The sequence below is a fragment of the Charadrius vociferus genome, unplaced genomic scaffold, assembly GCF_000708025.1.
Source record: "Charadrius vociferus isolate BGI_N301 unplaced genomic scaffold, ASM70802v2 scaffold217, whole genome shotgun sequence".
NCBI classification, from domain to species: Eukaryota; Metazoa; Chordata; class Aves; order Charadriiformes; family Charadriidae; genus Charadrius; species Charadrius vociferus.
The window spans coordinates 303,634-318,219 of NW_009649190.1; the positions used below are offsets into that span (position 1 = coordinate 303,634).

The window sequence follows — 14,586 nt, forward strand, 5'->3', positions numbered from 1 at the left end:
AATCACAATCTTTCACTGTAAGCCAGGATATCTGGAGAAGCAGCAGGCCTTTGATGATGGAGATTAATGAGTCCCTTCAAGGTTGCCAGACGGCTTTTCATCATCCCCATCTACCAAAGTCCCACAGGTCATGTTTTTGGTTTCATTTGAAACGTCAGAAGCCATAATGTAGGCTTTAAAGTAATGTATGTAGTCCTTATAATGGACAAGGATGGCATGATCTGCATTCAGGAGAAATCCTCTCCTTGCTGTCAGTGGAGAAGCAAATGAAGTCCTGCAGCACTTTTTGTAAAGGGGCCTATGTAGGCACACGCGATGAGTGAGGAAGGGCTGGGGAGCAGGGACGCTGTTTAGGAAATCACCCGATCTCCTGCTTACCCAATCCTGAAGGTCCAGGAGGGCCTGGCTGGCCAGAAGGACCAGGCCTTCCAGGTGGACCCATGACACCCGCAGGTCCAATGTCTCCCTTTAGCCCCTAGGAGAGAGGAGACATCCGTTTATTTGCTAAACTATTAATAACACACAACCTCTTCCAGCCAGCACTGGTTTCCCTTTCAAGAGACCCAAGACATTTGCCAATAGGAGTGTGCAGCATGAAATACGTAGCCACCACCCCAGGGAAGAGGTGTTGTCCTTTTATACATGGAGATAGAAAAGCACGTCCAGGCAGGACTTCAGCTCCTAAAAGTGAATGGTCTCAGCAGATCTGCTCTGTATGGAGTCAGGAATCACCCTGTTCTGGTGGCCTTTCTTTAAGTGTGACTTTTTACCCCTGGTAGCTCTCTAAGAGTCAGTGAAGCTCAGAACAAAAGGGCTGGTGAAGCTGAAATAGGTGACCCTGGAAATATTTAGTTACTGCACTAATACACAATGGGGGAAAAAAAAAAAAAAAAAAAAGAAAATTCAATAAGGAGTTGGCAAGGGCTTCCACAGTGACATTTCCCAGTCTTAGGGTGCAGTCTTTCAGAAGCACACTAATGACTTTGAGGCCCGAGCTGTTTTCATAAGTACTTTAGGTGCCTGGACTCCGGTATCTCCTTGACTTTCACCGTGGGTATAGCTCTGTTAACAAATCATCGCAAGGCAAGCAGGGGCTTGGCTTTACAAAGTGAAAGCTCCTGTGTGGCAACACCATGCTGATAAATGGTGTCCCTCTGGTACCTTATCCATCACTCAGTCAAAATGCTGTAAAATTACCTATGGGAGATGAGCTTACACACAGTTACCATACAATAGCTAAATATTCTGTAAAATAAGCCCTGATTTGCCTCATGGGAGCTTGTTTGTGCAGCCATACCCTTAGGCATTTGGAAGTTGCACCCTAGAACTTTTCAGTACCTTCCTGTTTTTGCTCCTAAATTTAATATGGTGACACTTATTAAAAATAACTGTATTTACCCTCCTGGTCATATACTCTCCAAGGCTTAGATTTCTCAGCTTTAAATTTCAGAAGGGTATTACATAGCTTAAAGCTTACATATCTGATTTGATTTTTATGTAGCCGCATACATTATTTAGCATATCAAAGATGACGTGTACTGTGTAAGCTTTCCTTTAACGATAAAGTAGATGAATTATTTGAGGATAGAGTAATTCCAAGTTAATGTGCATTCACAGGTGCATGCTGAATGGTTACATGTCTAATTTCAGAGTAATGAAGCATATGTAGTAATATATGCTAAAATAATTTGTTGCTATATAACATTTTGCATCCCATGGATATGTTTGAATGTCACTTGACCATTTCACCAGAAGAAGCTTGATTTTGCCATGGCCCATAAAGAACTAATTGAATATTTGCTTTGCTTAATCCTGTTAGGTAAGCTCTGTGCCATCAAAATATTCCAGGATTTATGTGAATGTCAGTGATGCTGATCCCTAATTACTTCTTATGTTACATGACACAGAACCAGCAGACCAGGATTTTGTAGCCCCAAAGAAGTCTGTGGGAAATCTCTTTCCCCCCCACAGCAGCGAACTGGCAGAGGCAAGCCAGTGCCAGTCAGACATGTACTGCCTGAAAACGAGCTGTCTGATGGGTTTTCTGCTTTGGAGGAATGATCACTTAATGCTCTCTTGTTTAGCACAGATAGATTAAATAATAAAGGCGAGATTTATATTAAATATTTTTGCCTTGTTTCTTTTCACATGTACCCATGGCATTCAGAAAAGCTTTTCCCATGGACAATATTTATATTCCTCTCCCTTCTTTCAAAATAACGTTATCTAAAGCTCTAAGTCATTCCTCCTTACCAAGGCTGAAACCCTAAAATTGTGCCTTAGGGTCAGTTCCCAAGTTACAAACCTTTGGGTGTTATATCCCAGTTTGAGGGCAGTGAGGCTGTGACTTGTGACTCCCACCTCCTGGCCACCTTTTAGGAAGAGCCTGCCCCAGAGGCAGAGGAGAGCTGAAGAAGTCAGTGAGATAATCAAGACGTATCTCAAAATGGAAGTGGAAGTGACACCTTCCTAATTTAGCTGCTTTTATCTGGGGATGTCAGCTGGATCAAGGGACAGGAAATGGCCCCATGTTGATGGAAACTATCCTCTCAGCTGAACAAACAGCCAGAGGGTAACTACAGCACTTAAAGGCAGTGGCCAGACCCACAGAGCCTTAAAATCCCCACTCTCAAGTTTTTTCAAAGGATTGAAAAAGAAGAAAGGAAATATCTAGTTCACTAATTACAGAGGGAAACACAGTTTTCCTGCAGAAGATCAATGTTGAAATTGCTTTCAGGGCACCAAGGAAGAGGTTGTGTACTAAGCCTTGCGCCCAGAAATCATAATTTAGGGCCAGACTATAATTCTTTTAGTCACACTGGTTGTTGCCTTAAATTATGACATGCCTTATGTCACCGCTTTCCAATTGAGACACTATGTAATCTAACAAAACGTCTGAAGTCAAGTAAGAAGTGCACTGTGTTGAAGCTGATCTGCAGGTGCTATGTCCTCTTTGCCTTACACTGCAGAAAGATATTCTGTGCACACGCTCATTACTTTTGGCAGGACAGACAAGCACAGTTTACAAAAAAAAAGCCCAAACAAAAAAAAAGCAAAAAGGACATATCAGCTTTTAAGACCTGATAGATCAAAGACAAAAAAATAATTCTTTTGGGTCCTCTAGCAGACTTACATTGCACATAACCTTCCTTACTTGGTGACCTATTATTCCCTCCCTAGCACCCAACTTTTAATTTTTCCCCACACTGGCTATTCTTTCGGTTCAGATATTAGCTGATGGCATCAGACCAACGGTGAAGCAGGCGTGTGTCTCTGTTTGCAATGCTGGGCACAGCCAGACTGCAAATGAATCATTCAGCAGAGCCCATTAACCACCACATCTACAAGCTCCTGTACCTTAGCAGATGCACATTAACACCAAAGTCAGTCTAGCTAGAACAGGTTCCCTTCCCTCTCAGTCAGAGGAAAGAAACAGGTTCTGCAGGTGGCAATTTAGAGCACCAGGAACTGGTCTCCCTGTTACTCCCAATATCATTGCTTAAAATAAATACACAAGGAAACATCGGCTGAAAGAAGCCTATTTGGTAACTTGAACAGGTAACTATACCAATATTGCTACCTTATCCTTGGAAAATGCTATAATGGAGGAGTCAGTATTAAATTTACACACAATTCCTGGTCTTCACAATTCATCTGAAAGTCTGAAAAAATAGTTCTGCCAGCTTAATTATTTTAAGATCTAAATAAGGACCATTTGTCAACCATCCCATTCCTGAACAGCTTCCATATGAGATTACCATCCTTTAAGGTCACTATGTGTCTTCCTGACCTTTCTCAGCACAGAAGAATTTGTCCCTGGCATGCAGTACTATTGTGACAAGCGTCATATAAATATCCAGTCTAAAAAATCAATCTTGGTTTAGTGTTAGCAGAGGAAATGAGAGAAACAAAGAGGGTGTTTTGGTGCTTTGGTTCTTTGCATTGCATGTGGGACATCTCCAAGGCCTTGCGGCTCTGCAAGCTGATTCGTGTTGACCAACACTTGGGCCTGGGCAAAGCTTAACTCAACCAAATTGTGTGGACAAAAAGCATCCTCCAGGCGGGCCTGAGCAGATTCTGGATGCACACTAACTGCATGTGCTAGAAACCAGGAGTGTATTACGGTGCAATACAGGACTGAGGTTTGAATGTATAGACCAGTGGCTTTCATGGCCACAGACCACACCAATTTAATCCATTACAGCATACCATTCTTAGTATACAGGCGGCTACTGCCAGTGCACGCAAGCAGTGTTTTTGCTAGCAGAGGTACTGTAGCTCTTTGCACTGGTGAGCCAGAGAGAAAATTCATGGACAGGCAATGGGATGTCCCTTGCAAGATGCTGACGCTGTCCCTCTGCCCAGAGCTGAGGAGAGGCGGGGCTGGTTTTTGTAGCATCTACAGCAATCCTTCCCTCACTCAGAGCCCCAGAACTCCAGTGTTTTCCTACAAACCTTCCTTTGGTCATCCCAGGCACCTGTTTTTGCTAGGGGTGGACAATGACACCTGGGCAGGTTGAAAAGTGTTGAATTTTGGATATATCCCATTTGCCATTGCAGCCGACCAAGCTGCCCATAAATTGAGCAGTCCTGCTTGCTAAGTCAGCCTCAGGGCTAGGGATCTACAAAGTGTAGGGCCCCACGGTGTTAGATCCTGCACCCTCTGAGACCTGGACCTTGCTCCAGCTCTCTAGGCATCCATCAGGTGGGGTTGGGACTATAGCTCTGTGTTGCTTAGGGTTCAAAGGAGGCATTCGAGGTCTGCTCAAGTTATATTCAATTAGTTCATTACCAAGCCAGGGAAAATACAATTTTCCCCATGTGGCACAGCCAGGGAGCTGAATGCTGCAGATAAGGGTCCAGCCCTAAAGCTGAGGCTTTAACTCCTGAGCTGCCTGTGCATGTATGTGAGGTGCTCCAGGACTTCTGTCAAGTCCCTCTGTGACAAAGTGCAGAGTACCATGAGAACACAGACCACCCAATCGTACGCCACGACCACACAGACACCAGGAGTCACGAGAAGGGGAAACACCATGGTCCTACTTGTTTGCCTCGTTTTCCAGGTCTTCCTATAGGTCCTCTGTGTCCTGGTACTCCAGATTGTCCCTTCGGGCCCATCTCTCCCTTGGTGGGTGTGGAGGGAAGGAAGCAGGACGTAAGTACATAAACGCACGTTACCATGGTTATACTTGCCTTATACAAGACAGCAGGTGGATAGTGCTGTAATTCACTCTGAAAAATGCTGGCGCCATTTTTTTGTCAGAACATCAAAATTATAATAAAATATTTTAAGCAAGCATACACAGAAAAATATCTCTCACAATTTACCCAAATTTCCCTGAAAAATCCTTTCCTAAAGAGGAAGCCAAATAGGGAGAACTGAAATATTCTCGGAGACTTGGGGAGGTCAGGGTCCCTTTTGGCAATATCTTGCTTTGTGGTTAAGATGCGTGTGTAATAAAGTCACTCGGGGAAAGGAAGGTGAATTGACTCATGTTCTAGCCTCCTTAGAAGCAACCATTATTTCCTTATCCTAATTTCAGAGATAAGATGCGATTATGTCATAAAATTATCATAATTTAGGAATTCTGTCTGTAAAACAACATCTGAATTGTGATTGTTTTTTAAGTACAGAATAACGATGATATCAAAACTGGTCAGGATTACCACTGCTATTTATAGTAGTGCCATTTCGATTCAGAGTATCAAGAAGGAAATATTTATCTTCAAGTGGATAACACCCAAACAATTAGGCCAGTTATGAATCTATAATGAAGGGTTTGAACATGTTAAACAGGAGGAAGATTCTGACTAAAGAAATGTTCTGGGAAAAAAGAGAAACAAGAACAAACAACTACATCTCAGAGTTTTCTCCTGAGATAAAAAGCCTAAAGAATTAGATCAAGTCCAAGAAGGGTTGACTGTTGAGTCAAGCAAGACCTTCAATGCCTGATACTTTCCAGGATGTCCCTGAAGCCATTCACTGACCTTATTGCCAGCACTTAACACAACTCCCCAGTACATCATGCCCACTTACTTTTTGTCCCAGCATTCCAGGGAAGCCTATTTCTCCCTACAAAGTAAAAGGAGAAAAAATTCAAAAAATTTGGAATGATCTTTGACAAAGCAACACCTTCCTTGAAAGGAAGAAAATCAAGTGCCATGTACTGTACTGATATTGGTTAAAAAACCTGCACTGTGATTCAGCACCGTGGGTGATGCAGTAGGTGGAGAATTAAAAGCAAAATTTTTGTGTAAAGCCCCTTGTATGGTAACACTACTCCTCTGTCTGATCCTCTGCTGTCTGCTTCCTCTCCTTCGGCAAAAACATCCCGATTGTGCTTTGTCTACAAGCAACCCTTCTACCTGGACAACTCTCAAAGCCTGCATTTGGCATTTCTCTATTTACATCAAAAGTGGTTTACTTTTCCTTTCTTAGTTAAAGGAACCCCCCAGTCAAGAATCTACCTTTTTTTTTTATTATTTTTTTTTCCCCCCTCACAGCATTATCATATGACCAACCAAAAACATTTTGGCAAGCTGTTGTGTTTCTGGACTGCACAGGCCAGAGGAGACTGAGGTTACCTCCAGGGAAATCCCCCTCTACCTCATCACCCTTTGACACGCTGGGGCCGGGGGGGCATGCGGACATGGAGACTGCCCCACCGCCCTCCTCTCAGGAAGGACTGCTGCCTCATCATTCGTGCCCTCCCAGGAAGATGCCTCGAGGCTCCCTTCCTTCATACCGCTCCTGTTTTTTTTGCTATCAGAAGTACATTAAACCTCATATGCACTTTCAGCTAAAGCTCTTGGCCTTTGGAAAAGAAAATTACCTGGTCTCCTTTGACTCCCTTGTCACCTCTGTCACCTCTGGATCCCTGGAGAGAGATAACAGGGTGACAACAGCTTAATTACTACCATTTCACAAGAAGAAAAAAATACTTTTCCTACATGAGGCATTATTTGGAATCACACAGAATACAGTAATATCTCCAAAGTGAGGCGTATGGTAGATACCCTCAAATGTTTCCTTATTGCTTTCATTGACATTATAACAGAATTAAGAGAAAGGCTTGTAGAAAAAGGAACTAATTCTCCCTAGATAATTACTTTAAACACCACCTTTCCTGGACATAATACTTCCAAAGTTCATTTTTTTCCCCAATTGGCTTCATCCAAGTTCGGGTCCCACTGTATAGTCTTACAGTAAAAACTGTCTTTGTTCCTATACAGCCTAAATAAACCAAACCAACAATTAAGGGTTATTATACCCATTCTACAGATGGGGAAACTGCAGTGAGGGGCACTCTAGTAACTTGTTCGTAAGAAGATGGGGTGTAAAATTCACTTTAGCGTCCCAGCCCAAGCCACAAGACTGTGCTCCTTCTCAATGCTTGTTTTAATTTCTCAGTGGGACCTTTAGATTTCACGCCATCAAAATTCAGTCTCATTTCTACAGTTACTTTTTTTTTTTTACATAACTGTTTCCAATTGTTAAATTATACATTACTCTATTGTCACACTGACCTTTTCTCCTCTAGTTCCAGGAAAACCCTAAAGGGAATGATAGATATTTTAATGCTTCTCGCTTTCAAGGTTACTCAAGAAGCAGGACTTTCAAATTTTAAAGTGAAGAAAAAGAACGAAGCACACATAATTAATTGTATCAACTTGTAAATGCAAATGAATATTTATAGCCTCTAAAATTGCACTGAAACAGAACTATGAAATATGAATTAAAGGCAAGACAACTCAGCCCAAAAGCCAATGTGAAAAAGCCAGGTAAAGCCAGCAGGTTTGATATTGCTTTTAAAATTGAAACAAGGGAAATAAAATGTAACTGAAAGTGAATGAAGCCTTGGATGCCACAACTAATAATCTAAAATAATTTTAGCAATAATCTTCCTCTTAATTTTTTTTCCCTGTGAAACATCCTTAAATTATACCTAAGTAATCCTCTAATGTGAAGATTACTATAAAACTGAGTTTATCTTTAAGAAACGTATAATTAACAACAGTGTTCAGTTCTTCTTTCCAGTCCTTTATTTGAGTACACTAATTACATAATTTTTTTCAAGTACCTTAGAATGTTGTGGCCTAAATTTTTAAAGGCAGAGGCGATGCTATGGACAATGATGTACAGATACTAGAACATCCAGACCAAATTGTGCTTACTATCCAACTGTCAATAGAATCATTGAATAGTTTGGGTTGGAAGGGACCTTTAATTGTCATCCTGTCCAATCCCCCTGCAATGAACAGGGACATCTTCAACTAGATCAGGTTGCTCAGAGCCCCATCCAACCTGCCCTTGAATGTTTCCAGGGATGGGGCATCTACCACCTCTCTGGGCAACCTGAGAAATACATACACATAGTTTTAGTAAAGGACCAAAATGATCTCCACAGTCTTATGAGGTGGGTGGAAAACATTAAAGACACAAGTTAATGTTGCAGATGATAAACTTAAGAACTCCAGTTTTCTAGTGGGATACAATTATATATAATTTTTGCTTTTAAAATAAATTTTTGCACTACAGTAATTTACACAGAAGCATTTTTATGAAAAGCCAAAAACACAGCCAAGCCCAACCAGACAACATGATCTTGCTTGAAGGAGAACGCAATCTTTTTAGCTGGATTAGAAAACGATATATCTTGATAAATGCTTTCCAGCAAATTCATGAGGGAAGCAGCTGTCAGCAGAGCATTAGAAACCAATGTCTGAAAATGCACCATTTGGTTAACAAACCTTGGAGCCCATTGGTCCTCTTGTACCTGGCAATCCCATCACACCCAACTCTCCCTTTTCACCCTAAAGGGGTCAATAAAGAGAGTTATTGATTGTGGCTCTCTGATGAGGTCGGTCATATTTGAATGTACTTGAGACAAACCTGACCTTGGAGTAGCATTGTACTCAGAGGTCTAGATTGCAATTGTATTCTGCCTGAGTCCTCATATGTTATCTTATTCTTCTATTTGCATTTTCTTGGGTGTATAACTTGTGCTTCAGTTTTCCCAGGTGCTATTAAAGGACATGCAAGCAAATTAGCAGCAGTGTGTCCTTTTACTGCATGAAGGTGCATTGCCTCTACCCAGCATCACTTTCACTGAGTTGCAGAAAAGAAAGGTATTTTGCTGCAAGCCTTTATGGCTTGGGGAGGCACAGTGACTACTTTTATCATAGTTCTGAGACATCATGTGCTTTACAGCTGTTTGGAGCCAGTAAATCATGAAAAGACTTTACAACAACTTCTCTGGCTTCTGTCAGCTAATTATATCTAGGGTGAAATATGGAGTAGTCCCCGCAGACAGGCAGCAGCCCCACCAGCAGGATACAGTTGGCTCTCATTCTCCTTTGGCTTTCACTGTCCTAGTAGTGGAGAGGATTTTCACATTGGCTGCTGCCCCGGCAGAAGTTCAGAAAAGACTTGAAGAAACAAAGTAGGAGAAATAAGGATTGGACCAAGGTTGTGACTAAGAAAGAGAAGACAGGTAATGAGACCAGCTGAAGAAATAGAAGACACAGAGATAGGAATAAGAAAAACACCCAAGGGCTTATTGGAGATTTACAGCAAGAAGAAGATGCAGTGAATGACTACAGTGAAGATGAATATCAGGAGTTTGGGAAGATCAAATAACAGAAGAAGAGTAAGGAAAGAGATCAGCTGGCTTCTATTTGACTGGAGCCTTCATTGACAGACAGGAAAGAAATTTATGAAGACCAGAAGAAATGAAAATGGGAACCCATCTAAAGAACAGAGAAGACAGGTATCAGAAGAGACAGTAAAAGCAGAAGAATGGGAATTAAATAGCAAGTAGAACTTGCAGTCCTACTACCCAAGGTGAGGGATGCTTCTAGAAGTGTGATGAAAAAGCATAACAGACAAAGAGAAGATTAAATCAAAATGAGGAAGACTTCATAAGTAAAACCAGAGCCAAGGAACAGGCCAAGCGAATGAGCTTTCTGACTGCTCTGCTCTCAATATGCAGACTGAGGGAACGAGGTAGTTGGACCTTCCTTCTGCCCTCACTGCTCCCACAATGCATTTGGGACAACACCATTTCTCATCTCACAGTTCAAAGCAAACATCGGCTCCTTTTTGGTACATAGTCTCTTGTTGCTTGCCTACATTCCTGTACACTATAATATGATGTTTCTCGTCTAACATAACGCTGTGAAGAGCTTGAGGGTCTGCTTCCCAGATGTGGCTTGAATTCAGAAGTCATCTGCTGTTATTCTTGCTGTAGCAAGAGCTACTGCATCATGTCCTCTGAGCTGGGGGCACCAAACTTCATGCAGCAAATGAGGAGTCAAAGATTTACTGGAAAAGGCAGCTTTGAACTAAACATTGTGTGTGGTCCTTTAGCCTGATGCATACTGGACTGAAGAAAAGTTGTCTCAAAAGTCCCAGTAGAAACTTCGTACAGTGTGGCTCCTGTGAAGAGCTGTATAGCTTTTGCATAAAGTAATATTCAGTAAAGGACTGTCCTGCAGCTTTTTTATAATAAATGCAGGTGAAGCAACCACTCTGCAGTAGCAAAGTGTGTCCTGCCATTTCTTCTGCTGTTGGTTATTAAAAATCATAGGAATGAATGTTTGTTTGTATGGGAATGAACTTCAAAGACCTGATCAGTGATCCACACAGTTTGTAATCTCTTTCCCCTGATACCAGTCTGGTATTTATCCTGTGATCACACGGACACGCAGTTATGCTGCCAAGAAGTACAAACTCAGGCAAAGAGATCATCATAAAGAGAAGACACAAAGATGATGAATAGTTTTGAAACACCGATTCATGTGATTGTGAGACACCAGTGGTTATCAATGAGTCTTCATTAGACTGATTTTCAATTTCCCATTGGCAGATTTTAATCAACATAAGAAGTGCTATAGGGGCTAGGCTGAAGGTGGAGTAACCTAACCCTAGACCGGGCAGGCCTTTGCAGAATAGTGTAAGAAATGGTACAAGCACAGAGTGTCCTTGCACTGCTTCAACTTCCCAGCCTCCAGTAGATAGCAGTTTAGAGACTTCCTGAGACAACTGTTGTGTTCAGATCACGAGGTTTAACAGGTTATCTCATGTGAATTTTAGTCTTACCTTCGGTCCCACGGGTCCAGGCCATCCTATTGGTCCTGGCATCCCAGGGACGCCTGGGGGACCTGGTCTACCCTTGAACGGAAAAAATCGATTAAGATGATTCATTTAACATCATTCCTACACACAGGCCTCCACTGCAGACAGGAGTTATGGAGTAATATAGGTTTTTCAGGAAAAGACATGCAAATGCTTCTTTACCTGGTTTTTAATACAAAAAATACTATATCATATTCATAATACAGTTTGTGTTGATGCTACCAGAAGAAGCGTGGGCCTGTAGAAATATCAGGTTATACTGATTTAAATAGGCTACAGAGTAAATTTACATGCAGCCAAAATGATAATTCTAAAACCCCAGTATTAATAATTTAAATCCTCTTTTCATTTAATAAGACGATGTAAATCAAAAAGACCTTCATGTAATTATGAGTACAAATCCAATTTACATTAAGAACAGAACCAAATCTTTAACTAAGATATTCCTACTGTTATTTACTATTATTCTTATTCTGAACACTCTTGTATTAATAGCTATAATTGCTCTTTATTAGCTACCTAACAATAACTACATACCTACAGTTATTTATCTATTTTAATTACTGCCTGTAAATCACTCTTTGAATATCTCCTAAAATGCTGCAGATTACTGCTGTCCACTGCTTTACGCCACTTGACAAAACGATCTTACAAATGTCAACATGACATTTGGGGCTAAGAGCGACCTCCCACAAACCAGACAGCTTTTAGCAGGAGTTATACTGTTTTATTTCCAACCTGGGTAACTTCCCATTTGGGACATACTGGTTTTTGTCAGAAGAGTAAGTATTGATGTATTGTGTTTAAGGTTTGCACTTTCTTTTAGGTTGGTGGGTGACTCTCTCTGAGACATTACTGTTTTGAACACTTGAATTTATTGAAGTCATTTTATTTTTTGTTTTACTGTAGGGCATTGGCAATTTAGGTTAAAGAAAAAGACCTCCTTTGTTTATGTGTTTCGTATTTATTTGAATTACTAATTGGTAGCTGGTGTTAAAATCTTGTGTATATTATTAGAAGGGTGTTAAAATCTTTTGGTGTATTATTAGAAGGGTACTTCTTTTCCTGGTTAGTGACTACTCTCTGCATATCTCTGATTTCATCCTGCATTTCTGTCTTCTTTTAAAGTTAATTACATTAAATGGAGGCACTTAGTGACTGAGATAACGTATTCTGTTTCATCACATGTAGGGGCACATATTTTTGACAATATATCATGGCTCATATGTCACCAAGCATAGGATTGTAGTCAGCATACTGCGTTGGTGCCAAAACTCTGTGAGTGTGATCATTAATGAATATTCCTCCTTCTGGGCTATTCGGCTGAGCCTTGTTTTGACTTTGGGGCAGTGAAAGGTTTGATTTTGCTTTGGGTTTTTTTAGTACACCTTTTATGATAGCTCCCGTACCCTGCTGCCTCTGTCCACAGAGACATAGCTCAGGTTATTTCCCACCCTGTTTTAATTGTCTGTCCAGAGCCACACGCTCTTATTGAGGGAATTTGTTGAATTCAAACCAGCTGGGACAGCTCTCAGAGGCAGAGCCCAGCTCTCCAGCTCTGCGCCCAGAGCTCCCCACCACCCATCCTGGGTACCAGGGGAAGCAGGACAAACAGGTTAAACTTCAACATTAGCGAATTTTATTTAACTGTTGTCTGCACCCCTCTCAGCTGCTACGTGTAAAGTATTAGAGCGGTGTCTGAGACAGCACCTTTGTTCATACCTTTCTTCCTGGCCTGCCAATCTCCCCCTGCCAGAAAAAGGAATACGTTAGTCTCATAGGCACCATACATACAGAGAATATCTTTGTGTTCAAGACTTTGCTTCCAGAGGTAAAATGAGAAGAATTACTTTAACAGAGCTCCGTAGTCTTTCCTGTGTTTTCAGCCCTAAATCTATAGTCACCTCCTTACATAGCAAAGCGTGTAATTATGTGCTGAGCTTCAGGTATAAGGCTCTTTAAGCAGCATCATGGAGCAAATGCCTTGCAGATCTGAAACTATAACTTAACATATAGTGAGCTGACCCATACAATTGACACTGCATATGAGAGCTCTGCCCCTCATGTCCCCCCAGAGGGACAAGACGGTGAAAAGCTGTTGGACCAGTAAGATCACTGGCTTGTGCACCTGAGCTGCTTTCTTAACACATACTGTAGACACAGGTAGCTATCATGAGAAGCCATAAAAAATATTTCAAGATTGAAAATGAACACTGAAAGATGATTTAAATTGCAGCTTCAAACATATTCATAGCTTACTGTTCAAATTAAAGCAAATTCCCACATCCAAAAGGCCCACCAATAACTAAATAGACAAGGAAAAAAGTGAACGCAAGCTCCCCCATCTCTTTCTTTGCCCTCTCAAAAACATACCAAATTCCATAACATAGAAACTTACTTTCTCCCCCTTTGGTCCCATTATACCAGGAATTCCTTGTGGACCCTAGGGAGAAAAGCGAACACATTAGTAAGAAGGGACTGGTGGTTACCTTCCCTCAACCCATGGCCCTGTAAATGTCTCCTGGGAACAGTACAAACCCACATGGTTGGGGTGTTGCATGTGGTGTTTGAACATGGCCTCTAAATGCCAGGTCTGTGCCACCGCTGTACAGCAGGCTGGAGAGTTGGACTGACACAAGAAGTGCAGGGACATCTAGATGAAGAAAACTAGCAAGAAAATAAGGTCTGGGGCAAATGAAAGTTATTGGAGTCCTGGAGAATTAGTGACAATGAGGACATGGAGACAAGGTGTCAGCTGGCAAAGGAGGTCAGCCAAAGGGGTGGTAAGGGAAGTGGCATAAAACATGTGGCTTTGCAGTATGGTATGGATATGGAGGATTGCCACTACTTCTGAATCCTGAAGATATTTCTCTCAAATGAGGCGGATTCTCCTCTCAGGAGACTTCTTAATCCAGGTAGACCTTGAACCCCATTTCAGAAAAAAAAATCTGAAAAACAGTTTTGTTTCTGTAACGCTTCAGTTCACGGACCACCTTTTAGTTTTGAATGAAAAAGGAAAAAAAAATCCCATGAGCCTGCGTCAGAGGAGCATTAAATTCACTGTACAAATAACTCACTCTAGGTTTGGATCCTGGCTGTCTTATACTGTCCAAAACATGATGCAAATGGGAGCAAAGCGTACCCTCAAATGCAAATTATTACAGCTATTTTAGTCAGTAGAGTTACTTAGATTTTCAATAATGTAAATCAGAATGCACCCTATTGGAGTCAGAGCCAAATTCTGTCTTATTTCTTTCATTTTACTTTAGGTTACACATGGGCGGAATTATACTCTGAGTTATATCATTACAAATCTAATTCTCCTTCTTATGAAAAAGTGTTAAAATTCAGCTGTGAGTCAACAGTATGAGATTTCACAACTCTTTTGAAAGTAATGCAAACTACAGGAAGAAAGAATTCAGAAATACTTCTTAGATTTTTTTTTTGTA

The 14,586-nt window shown here is 41.2% G+C and overlaps 1 protein-coding gene across 2 annotated transcripts in view; it reads right to left on the reverse strand.

Moving 5' to 3' along the window:
- The window catches only part of COLQ (collagen-like tail subunit (single strand of homotrimer) of asymmetric acetylcholinesterase), a 37,678-nt gene that overhangs the window by 10,125 nt on the left and 12,967 nt on the right, over nucleotides 1-14,586 (reverse strand). For both annotated transcript variants that reach the window (XM_009888915.1, XM_009888914.1), the window contains 9 exons: nucleotides 13,536-13,580; nucleotides 12,860-12,886; nucleotides 11,102-11,173; nucleotides 8,752-8,814; nucleotides 7,528-7,554; nucleotides 6,834-6,878; nucleotides 6,038-6,073; nucleotides 5,044-5,124; nucleotides 379-475 (listed from right to left, as the gene is read on the reverse strand). In XM_009888915.1, the coding sequence (XP_009887217.1) occupies nucleotides 379-475; nucleotides 5,044-5,124; nucleotides 6,038-6,073; nucleotides 6,834-6,878; nucleotides 7,528-7,554; nucleotides 8,752-8,814; nucleotides 11,102-11,173; nucleotides 12,860-12,886; nucleotides 13,536-13,580 (493 nt within the window). The remainder of the gene's footprint in view (nucleotides 1-378; nucleotides 476-5,043; nucleotides 5,125-6,037; nucleotides 6,074-6,833; nucleotides 6,879-7,527; nucleotides 7,555-8,751; nucleotides 8,815-11,101; nucleotides 11,174-12,859; nucleotides 12,887-13,535; nucleotides 13,581-14,586) is intronic.